The sequence below is a fragment of the Buceros rhinoceros genome, unplaced genomic scaffold (assembly GCF_000710305.1).
Source record: "Buceros rhinoceros silvestris isolate BGI_N320 unplaced genomic scaffold, ASM71030v1 scaffold33922, whole genome shotgun sequence".
NCBI classification, from domain to species: Eukaryota; Metazoa; Chordata; class Aves; order Bucerotiformes; family Bucerotidae; genus Buceros; species Buceros rhinoceros.
Genome location: NW_010397861.1, coordinates 10,024 through 21,670, shown reverse-complemented (window position 1 = coordinate 21,670; position 11,647 = coordinate 10,024). Strand labels below are relative to the sequence as shown.

General features: G+C 41.1%; 1 protein-coding gene across 1 annotated transcript in view; it reads left to right on the top strand.

Moving 5' to 3' along the window:
• The first annotated feature begins 1,329 nt into the window (after positions 1-1,329).
• The window catches only part of BCL7A (B-cell CLL/lymphoma 7A), a 13,101-nt gene continuing 2,783 nt past the window's right edge, over positions 1,330-11,647 (top strand). The window contains exons 1-4 of the mRNA XM_010130896.1: positions 1,330-1,364; positions 4,911-4,992; positions 8,278-8,374; positions 9,848-10,015. Of these exons, the coding sequence (XP_010129198.1) occupies positions 1,330-1,364; positions 4,911-4,992; positions 8,278-8,374; positions 9,848-10,015 (382 nt within the window). The remainder of the gene's footprint in view (positions 1,365-4,910; positions 4,993-8,277; positions 8,375-9,847; positions 10,016-11,647) is intronic.

The following is an 11,647-nucleotide window of genomic DNA, read 5'->3' as shown; positions in this document are numbered from 1 at the left end:
ATGGAGGTACGGTGTGGTTGCTGGGGGTGGGTACCCCAGGTTAGAGAGTGCGCCAGGAATGAGGAGATCTCGGTATGTTGATTGTCTTCAAATTGCAGTGTCTTTGCAGAAGTCCTTTGACCTCGCTCTGACACAGCAAAGCCTTAAGCTGGGGGTAGTGAAGCACCTTATGAAGAAGGGGTGAACCTGGACAGCTGATGAAAGTTCTTACAGAAGGTGCTCAGCATTTCTTATGGCAGGGAGCTGGCTGTAGAACCAGCCTCCACTTGGGATGAGCTTAAAGCAAAGCATGTTGTGTAAAAGTGGAGGAACAAAGTGACCATGGGCAGTGTTACCCAGGGCCGTTGGTGGGGATCACTAGCTGTGGCTAGTTAGAGGCGACTTTCCAGGCAATGCTGCTGCAGCTTTTCTGTTTGCTGTCTCCATTCAGACTTGCTGGTATCTTTGTGTTTGTGTAATGCTCTGAGACTGAGCCGCTGCAGGTTTCGCTGCTCACGCTTCCTTCTTAGAACAGGCTTTCATTCTGAAGAGTAGTTATCACACAGAACTTCTTAACGTGATGTCTTTGGAAAAAGACTATTTGCTGTTGCTGGATTGTCACTCTTGTTCAGTCCGTCAACTTTGGCTGCCTTTGGTTCCCTGCTAAGATCATAGTTCAGGTAGTGGCAGGTGAAGTAAAAAATACCCCGTGCGTGTGCAGCAGCTGTGATGAAGTACTGGACCCAAACACGCTCTTATCATGCTTGAATTGCATTTTTTTTCTGGCTCCTGATTACTTCTTTTTGAGCCAGGATGTGCTCTCTGACTTAGTGGAAGTTGGGGGTGTGTTAAAGGTAGGGTTTTGTCACGCATAAACTGTGTTTCTGTTTACTGTAAGAAAAGGTGCTTGTTGCAACGTGGCATCCAGCAGAACCTGCTGAAAATCCTGCTGGCCTGTGTAACTGAAAGGGACTCTTGTCATGCCCCCGATTTAGATAAACTCAGAGAGGAGGTGTCCTTAACCATTAGTCTTTGTCTCTTTGTCCCTTCGTGCTCCGTGGTATTGTGTTGTACTTGCTGCGTGGTCAAGAAACACCATGTATACCTGGGGCTATGTCCGTTAGTCGCCTGCCGGGCTCTACGCAGCAGTAGGCGTGCTCTGAAAAGCGAGCCTATGTTTCAGAAAAATCATTTTTTGTGCATCTGACAGCACTTTTTGTGTGTAATAATGGCATTTTCTTTCCCATTCCCCTTTCTCCTTTGCTTGATCCCACAGGGAGGTCATAATTCTGTGATTTTCACCAAACTCTGTTGCAATGCAAGTGAGTGTGATGTGATAAATTCAGCATTATGACGTCACTTCGTGATCATCAACAGAAGATGGGGTATGTGGGAGCAAATCCTTGTGTACATACAGATCTCTGTGATAAATGATAGTCACGGCAAAGGGCCAAACGAGTGTGAAAGCCTTTTCTTGAATGATGATATATTGGCAGTAAAGGCTTTCTGTTCCTGTGCCATCCGTGCTTCTCGCACTCGCTGCCGCTGCAGAAGCTGCCTTGACACTTTATGTATAAGTGTAATATACACTGTTGTGTCTGCTCACTGGTATATTACTTTTATACATGAAATTTGATATTCGTCTTTGGAGCTTTAGTGCTAATATACGCAATATAAATATATTTAAGAGTCCTGGGCTATTTAGAAGGGGGAATTGAGTATATAGTGATGTAAGTTCTAGGATATTAGTATGCCTCGGGCATAAGCACTAAAGAAGTGTTGATCCTAATGCTTACCCTATGTATCCTTGGCTGTCCTTCAAATGCTGTGCAGATACGGTTCAGAATTTCAAAATGCTTTAACGCCATTTCTGATAAACGTAAGGGTTTGTTTCTGTTGCATTGATTAGTTTCTGAATTGACTGTAAAATACTAGATACTTTTCAGTTTGGAAGATTAAAAGAAAAAGCATTACTGTCTATATTTTAAGTTTTGCTATTTTCCAGTGTTGTTACTCCTGAGTCATTCATGAGGGAACAGAAGAGGTTTGAAATCAGGAATAAAAAAAAGGGGGAGTTTGTCAGCTAGACACGGGCAAGTAAAGTTGATAATTACCACATTTTTAGCCTGATTAACTTTCAGGTTGACAATGTTCCATCAGTCACCTTTTCCAATCCACCAGTCAATATTGAGATCAAGCTATTCAGTATAACAGGATGCTGCGATAAAAAGTAGGGCCTAGAGATTGCTTAACAAAGGTGGAATAGAGTTATGGGGCGTGGAATTCTGCCCAGGGTCTCGGGATGAGTGGGTACAACAGCAGGTCCATTTTACAGACAGGTGGAGAAACTTATTACAGCTTCACAACGGAATAGGCATGAGCGTTCGTTAATTCCTCATTCCTTCTCCGGCATCAATGAGGATGTTCTGTAGTTTGTGCAGCATTTAGCAAACCTCTTGTTATGGGCAGTTATGACTCAGTGTAGAGAAGTCCCTGATCAGCGGGTTGGGATGGTGTCTGCACGAGAGATGAAAAGGGACTGTTCAGAGTAGAAATGGTTTGGGGGGGCTTCAGTGGGGTTCTTCAATTTGTTTTTTGTTTCAAAATAGAAAGGCAGGAAGTATTACAGATAATGTTCAAAGCTTTATTTGCAATAAACATCTTAAATCCTGAAACTTATTTTACCCTATTAATCTTAAATGTCTGAAAGTCATGACGTTTCTTTGCTAACAAATTTGCGCTTGTGCTGCCGATGATTTAATCAAGTTTTAGGGGACGTTGTCATCTTTTTTCTTATTAATACTTCTGTGGTCTTAAACCTTCAATACTGTAAATGCTTACACAGGTAAAAGATTTGAATAATAGCAGTGTGATGTTGGGTTTTCCTTTTAGCTGTGTTTGCAGGACATGCACGCGATGTTGGTGTACTTCCACAAAATATCCTTATCCACATTGTTGTCTGAATTACTGTGTATTGAATCCAGTAAAAGAAAATCCCTATAGCTGAGGGTTATCGGAACATAAAGTGGTACTTAAGAAGCTCAAAAGAATTAAAATGTCAGGGCTAACTTTAATACTAGAAGGAAAATTTACTAATATAGGTTTCCTCCTGTGTTCTACAGTCTGTCCAGTGAAGATGCTGTGTGAGGCTGCTTTGAGATGCTAACAGGTATCTTGAACTTTTGGTTTTCCAGTGCAGCATCTCTAAGTAATATTTTGCTGTAGAAAAAGACTAAAATCTTGATTTTTAAAAAGCATTTATTCACCTCTCCCCACACCCAAAACAAAACTCCAGCTGGTTTTATTTCCATAATTGCAAAGGTTTTCCCAAGTAGAAATAAGGTTAGTTTGTCTTGTCTCCTTACAAAAAAAATGATTGTATCATGATCATCTCTTCGCAATTAAGTATGCTCTCATTATTGACATGCCCTCATCTCCACTGTCATTTTTATCACATCTAGCAGTTCAGCTCCAAATTAGCGTAAAATTAGGTTTTGACATACTTTAGCCAGCTAGCGTGCCCAAATGGATGTATCTGAACGCGTTGAGGAAAAACCTGTGCTCTAGGAAGTGCAGTGGGAAAGAAATTAATCTGAAATAGTTGTGTACGTTAATGAAAATATCCTTGTGGACAGATCCAAAACTTATCAAATTGCCAGATATAGCACTTTTTTTTTTTTTTTTTAAACAGTAAAGTGTCTCTTCTAAAGGGAAAACAAGTAAGACTGGCTTTAGTAGCTAAAATAAATAGTCAGGAGGATGTTTGTGGCATTTGTACAATGCGACTGCTTTTGATTCTGGAAGCCCTTTCTAAAAGTGGAGCTATGGCACATATGTATTTGGAGTCACATGCAGCTTCTCCCACCCTGCAAAAGACTTTTTTTTTTTTTTAATTTAGAACCTGATCCCAAATCTATTATTTAAATGTGTTTTTAGAAAAGCAAAATGCTTGAGATCTCATGCCAAATTAATTTCAGATGTTCCTGAATCTTTAATGGAATTGCTCTTTGTTGTTAACTTTTAATCGATCCATTTGCAGAGCTCTATGACAAACCCAGGAACCAGCAGTGGGACTCTGTGACCTGAAAACTGATCACAGAAAAGCGATGAAATTTCTCTGGCATTGTGGACCTTCTTTTAATCTGATGTAAAGAGCTCGAGGAATTCATCCCTTAACTAAGCGTTCAGCATCCTTTCCCTCTCCGCACTCGGTGACCCCTAACGTAGCAACGCCCTCCAGCCAGATCTCCTTCACAGTTCGTCAGCATCAGCTTCTCGGCTGGCTGGCAGGGGTCTGCACGGAGTGCCGCAGGACATGCTTTGCCCCCCCTCCGATCGCCTCAGCCTTTCCTTTCCGAGAGAGCCAGGCTCTCCAGAGTCTCAGTTCTGCATCACGGCACATATTGCTACCAAGAAGGCTGTTGGTACTAAGGCTGGAATGTCAGAGCTGTCTGACAGGAGCGTTGAGTGAACGTTAAATTGCTAGCAGCAAATTTCTACCCAAAACCAAACCTCAGATGGTCAAAATGCATTTAGATTTCTAATACCATTAAACAGCTTCATGGCAATCCAAACATGCTGGTCTGTCTAAAACCTCTCCTGCTCTCTAGAAACTTAAATGAAAATCATAGGCATTAAATCTGCATTTTCAATAGCCGTTCTTCTTAACTGTATCTTTAATCCAGATCTTGTTACTGCTACTGCAGTTACTCACCCAGTCAAGAAAGGGCCCTGAGAAATCTGGAGGTTAGCAGTGCTCTAACGAGTTTTTGAAATGCAAGGAACAATTTGCACAATGCAGTGCTAAAGACGATGTAATAGAGATCATCCTACTTAATAGGCTATTTAAATCCTTGACACTTACAATAGTAGATCACTTTCTTCTGAAACTGAAGTTTAACTTTAACTTCTCCTGCATTGTAATTTTATAGGGAGAAGAAGTGGGTGACAGTTGGCGACACATCCCTAAGGATTTACAAATGGGTACCAGTAACAGAGCCTAAAGTCGATGATGTAAGTATCCTGAAGACGTCTTGCTTTTTTCAAGATGTAGACACTCATGTTCAGGGAAAGCCAAAAGAAATATGCTCGCTGTTCTTTCAGCCTTTAAGCTAGGACTGGTGTGGGTCTCACAAGCGTTTGAATAGAAGAGCTCTAGGGAAAACGTTGATCTCTACAGAAAGTGATGGTTCCGTGGGTGCAGCCTTCCCGGAGTCAACTCGGATCAATTCTCAGATAACTGTTCAACATTCGGCTTGAAACTGTTTTTTGAAACCTTTATCATAATAGTGGGGAGGCAGGAGGGAAAGCTAAGACATCAGTTACTCTTCCCCTCTTTCTGCCTGATGCTTTAAAGAGAAGTGCAGGTTTGGAACTCTATGGAGAATGTGTTCTGTCCGTGAAGCGCTGCTGTTTTGCTCAGAAATAGATGCAAAACACTGAGGTAAGGGTGGGAGAATTCTGTGGAGCTGAGAGCTCTTGTGTTAAGATGTCCAGCCCAAGCAATGCAGCAGACCTGCTCCTCTTGGAACGTGTGTTTTCTCTTGGTAAATGTTTTGTGTATGCATCATGGTTACATTCTTAGTGTCCACTGTTCACGTGCCACGATACAATTGTGGTGTAAAAATACGTGTAAAAATCAAAGTTGGTAGGGCTTACAAATTGTTTTTCAAAATGAACATTCCTCTCATTTTATAATTTAAATATTGTTATGGAGAGAAAACTAATCCATGGTACCACAGTAGATTAATGATACAATAGAATGTATATCCTACGTTTGGTCCTCCATCCTTGGGCTGTCATGTGCTTTTACTGTATTCGAAATGTGAGCTAAGACCCATCTGGCAGAAAGCTACTGTGTTACAAATGTGTAAAATGATGGTTTTTCAGACAAGACAGTGTCCTGATCTTGCCTTATTCAAAGCCCAAATTCAAGGCCTGTTTTCGATCAGCGTTGTTTTAACTGGGTTGGTTCCTTCCTGTACCTTTGGTTGTACCACAGATTTCTGTGACTGGCAGAGTTGTGGTAGCGTCCTGTACTCTCCCCGTGCTTGAGCAGCAGCTCTGTGAGGTCGCCCCTGGTGAACTGGGAAACCTTTCCCGGATTCTTTACAGAAACTTCTTTCTAGTTGTCAGAAGTTCGGTCTTGATTTTATTATTTATAATACTTAGAGGGGGAAGGTTGTGCCGTCTGTGAGAGAGAGACTTAAGTGTATTTAGGCTTACAGCTTGAAATAGAATTTCTAGTGACTTTCTGGATGAATTTTCAAGGTGAGTGCTACCTGAAGTCAGATTCTCTGCTGAGAACAATGGGTTTATATAACAGGCTCAATGTGCAGAGTTTAATTGTATTTTTTAACTATCATTTTTAGGTTCAGGCTGCAGATTTGCTGAAATTGGGACACTTGTTCAAGAGCAGTTACTTCAGTGTCCTACAGTCACATTCTGTTTGTTACAAGTAGAGGCCATTGTGCAGCTGCTGTTGTTGCAGGCTTGGTGTTGTAAGGTTCTCTCTTTTTGCTCTGGAAGTTCTTACAACTAAAACAAGTGCATATATTTTAAAAATACGTATTGGGTAGGAGACATCCTGGCTATTTAATTTTGTTGTGGACATCCTTTTGTGCCTGCTTTCACCCACGTGGGAAGGAGAAGTCAGTAGACTTTTCACTAGAATAGGAGAATGGGGTCGGTCTTACTGCTTCGTGTTTTGGATGGAAGTTGTCGTTGATTTTAGTGAATACAGATTAGATTGATCTCACCTTCCTCTCATTATTCCTAAGACACTTAGACATTTCTTTGAACTAGAATTAGCTAGGCTCTTTCCTCTGACTAGTTTTGGAAGGCTGTTGTAGAACCTCAGCATTTTGGTGGTTAAACCTTTTGAAAGAAACTTTGCAGCTTAAATTGCTCACGGTTGTTTTTCAATATTTTTCTTGTGGCAAAAGTGTCCTCACTACCTTTAAAGAAAACACAACCAAACCTGAGAGAGATTATGTCCCCTCGGATCTTTCATTTTGCAAAGGTAAAGTCCATGTGTTTTCACCTCTGTTTCCCATATTAGGGAATAAAATCTGTCTTCTCTGAAATAAAAATACCATTTAAAAATAAGCCTAATAATCTATTTAGATCAGAGGGAAAAGTCCTTCCAGATAGCACTTGTTGATTTTCTTCTGCAGTCCCAGACAGTATTTGATTGTGGTTTTAGCACCTTCCCTTGTTTGAGGACACTGTCTTATCCGAATGGATGGGTTGCCGAGCGTCCTTCCTAGAGCTTTGAGTTGTCTTCTCAGCAGGCTGGCAGGGTCCTCCAGAAGCAGTGCAGCTGGCTCTTTCTCCTGTGAGACTGATTACGTCACCCCTTAATTGGAAACGCTGCATCCCTTAGCAGATGCAGACTTCCCACGTGATGGATGCCACTGTCTCTCCCTTTGTTTTAATGCTTGCAGTCCATGCTGGTGTTCGGTCCTGAGCGTGTTGTGACCTAGGGTTCGCGTAGGACTGTCTTCCTTATGCTCTTTGTTTTAGGCCAGTGTGATTTTTCTTAATTCACCCTTTAGTTTTAATGAAGCAGGAGCATTTGTTGTAGAGAAGGAGGAAGTCTCTGCAGTGTTGGCCATTGAGAAAGAGGTAAAAAGCTGTCTCTTCCGTGTTAGAATTCTCGCTCTGTGGTGCATGTCGATTGCCTGGGTGTATTCTACGAGCTTTCCAGTGCGAAAGGGAGAATGGATTGAGTTTTGTAGTGATGTGTTCCTGTGCATAACCCGTACAGTGAGCAGAGTTACAAGCTCAGGATGAGGGTAGTTCCATGAATTCTGGCCCTGCCTCTGTTGTTCTTCCCTTTCCCTGGTGTAGCAGAGAGTCTTTTGACCTTGCTTTTGTAGCTCGCTGGACTGAGTACAGAGTTAGCAGCCAGCACCTCGGTCTCAACGAGCTGTTTAATCATCATGTCTCAGATCCCCTGTTTGGAGAATGAGGGGTATTACTGAGAACTTTTGTACTTGATACCGAAATTGTGCAATTGTTTGAAGATGAAAAACATGTTTAAGTGCTAACCGTACTAGAATTTCTGGGTAAAAACCTAGTGTTTTGTGTCATAAGGAATACAGTTAGAAAAACAGCCCTGCAGTTATTGGGACTAATGTGTTATTGATAATGTCAGTTGTTGTTACTTTGGCTTTATTTCTCACTTGAAATTAAGAGAGACACAAAAGTGATGAGAGGGAAGGAGGTTTATATTGCCACATGGGTTTCTTTTCATGGTGGTAGTCTCATTTGTTTGTGGTACCTTTTGTTTTTCAGAAAAATAAAAACAAGAAAAAAGGCAAAGATGAAAAATGTGGCTCTGAAGTGACCACTCCAGAGAACAGCTCCTCTCCAGGGATGATGGACATGCATGGTGAGTGGGAGGAGGTCAGCCCCAGTTACCCCATTACACTGCTTTGGAATGGTGAGCTAACAGTGTCAGATTCTCCATTGCCCAGATGTAGGGGCAGCGTGATTGAGTTAAAGTGAAAACAGCATCATTTGGTACCTTGAGGTTCTCTTCCCTGAATGTACTAACAGTTGTTTAAATGCCATTTTTATTGGGTGGTGTGTGGGGGGAAAAGAATGTTAGTGGAGCTAAATATGAAAATAAAAATAGAAGTGTCTACCATTCAAAATACTACACTCAGGTAAAGTAGTGATTCTGTCAAGTTTGCTGCTTGAAGAACCAAAAGACCCCCAAAGCCTCAGTGACACCTGCTGTAATTTGTGCAAGTTTTGGACTTTTTAACTCTGTACGTGGTTGAGGTCAAAGGAATTCTGCAAGAGACAAAAAAGTGAGCTCTGGTTCTGTGGCGTCCTCTTCTACTTCAGCTTGATGAAATTAACTCATTAAGAAAACTTTTTTTTTCCCTTTCCACTCAGGCACTATTAGATCAATTTTTTTTTAGGTGTGAACTGTTGAGAGTTAACCTGGTGTTTCTTACAGAGGAGCTTGCACAGCTCAGCTCTGTTTCTATTTTTTGCCTTCTAGGTGTTTGGATAACACTTATGGCTGAGAATGCAGCACTCTTTGAGCTGATAAGAGGGGGATCACTTTTTAGCGGGCTGTGAATTTTTCATTCCAGTTTTCTTTGCATTTGTTATTGCCTCCTGGTTGGTTTTTACTGTGTTCACAGCAGGTATGGTCTTACAATTAACGGATTGAGGAGGATTTTCACAGCTTTTGCCTTGGTCAGACGGTTTAATTTTCTTAAGTCTTGTTTCTCCCATCCATGAAGTGAATATACTACTTTGCTTTTTTATCATCTGCCACTTGTAGTTTTCAGCCATAATGTATAATTTCATGATAAACTTAATCCAATCTGACTTCAAGCTGCTCTGGAGGCTAGAGAGTATCAGGACAATTATCACTTAGAAACTACTGATACTGGGACTGGATGTTACCTTTTACCTTGATAGGGTTTTCTTGGGTTTTGGGGGGTTTTTTTGACCTTCAGGATACACTTCAAAAACTATCTGCTCATCTGAACATTGTAATGATGGGTATTTGTAAATCTGGGTTCAAAAACTCTAGGTCCTTTTGGAAGCGATCTGAGTTAAACGCTCTTGGTTTTAATGTGTAATATTAGTTACAGCACCTTTTTTAAGTGTTCCAGTTTTTAGTAACTGCTAGAAAACTTGTGTCGCAGCATAGGCTGCAAGAGCAAAACTTGTAGTGGTGTGGAAAAAAGTTAGATCTGTTGGACTAAATGCTTGGACTCAATCCCCAACAAGCTAGATTTTATCATCTGTTATCTGGGAATAATGCAGGAGAAATAGGGAAGAATTAAGGTGTGCTTTTTATTTTGACAAATGAGACTTGCTTGGTTTTATCTCTTAACAGATGACAATAGCAACCAGAGTTCAATAGCTGATGCTTCTCCAATAAAACAAGAAAACAGTAGTAATTCAAGTCCAGCCCCGGAACAGAACTTGGCAACACAAGCAGACGGCACTGAAGTAAAGTCCGACGAAACTCAGACGGAAGCAAAGGAGCAGCCTGGTTCGGAAGGTAAGCTGAAAAGCCCATCTTCAACGCCAAGCAAAAAGTGTTATCCTTTAGTCTGTCATTTATGTGCTTAGCCATTTTGAGAACCGAATAATAACAATTCGAAAGAAATGGTTTCTGAATTCTCAGCACTTACGCGAAAATGGGCCATTATCTCTCTGGCCTACCAGTGATGCTTCAATCCAACCGGAAAGGTCAGATTGACCTTCAGGGTCTTTTCAGAGAGGAAATAAACAACATAGTTCATTTATTGTTTTCGTGATCTCAGCCTTCAAAGAACAAATAATTTAAAGTCATCTTTAAAATGGCTGCTACCATGTAATCACTCAGATGCTGGAAAGTTACTTTTGTAGATCCGTGAATGTTTGTTATCTAGAGTGAAAGTAAAATAGAGGTGAGATACTTGGAAATTATTTTAATTGTGTCAACTTTAACATAAGCTTTCTCTTTTCTTAAGCCTACTAATTACTTATTCCAAAGTTGTCTCTGAATTCTGTCCTACTTTTCTAGAAATGTTACAATATTATACTGCTGTTGTGCATGGATTAAAAATATCTGTGTGCTAAGAGGTTGTTCTGAACCCCACTATTTAAATGGTATTTCGAGTTACTGAAACATGCTCTGTATTTATATTCTTGGGAAGATAACTTTCTTCATCCTGTTACAAGAGATAAAAGATGTCCTTAGCACCATTCTAATGATTCGGCTGCAGAATTCTTCCCATAGCAAAGCAATTAAATTACGCCCTCCTGATTTAGTTCTTAGCTCAGTAGATGCACTAACCAATTTAAATTTAGAGCTTTTATCTTGGTGGTACCAGAATAGTTAAGTATGTTAAATGTTGTCATTGTTCCCTGGGGTTAAAATTCGACAACTGAATCGTCACCAAATTGAAAGAAGAAACAGAACGCCCTGTCCTTCAAAGAAAATCTCAACTAGCCTATTTGGTCACGGTAGAGGGTCAGGATTTACTCCTGGGTCTGATACTGTCTGAACCTGCTTCTGTGAAGTTGTTACATAGCATACATGCCCCCGACTAAATTTAGGTTCGGGGAAAATCATACCGAGCTCTCTGGGTGAGTTCCAGAGCCAGTTACTGTAAAATGAAAGGGAGAAGTAATAGCAAAAACTACCCGTTACTAATGTGCTTTTTTCTGTTGGTTATATCCCCTGTTCAAAAATTCATTAAATATTAGTTACCTACCAAATTGTTGTGAGAATCAAACCCCTGGAATTGTGACGTTACTCAGCTGCACAGGGTAATGGCTCTCATGTTACTACATTGAAACTGGGGAGGTTCCTTTAGGAGATAGTTTGGGAGGTCAGAAACACCTCCTGGGGACTTCTCAAAGAAAACAGGTTCATTCAAGACATTTTGTTATCTAAACAATTCACTGGAGGCATCGTGCCCGCATTGGGGCTGGGCAGTTTAAAATACAGATCCCACTGGCCAAAGGACGGCAGCAATGTGAGTGGCAACTGGAAGAGAACACAGCAGCTCTGAGGTGTCCCCTGTGACAGTTGCTCTAGGTGTCTTTCTGTCACAAGGAGATGGGCACGTCTCGGAGTGCTCCTTAGCTCAAATCGCAGTGTGTGCCCAGACACACGCAACAGAAACTGAAACTGAAATTCCTG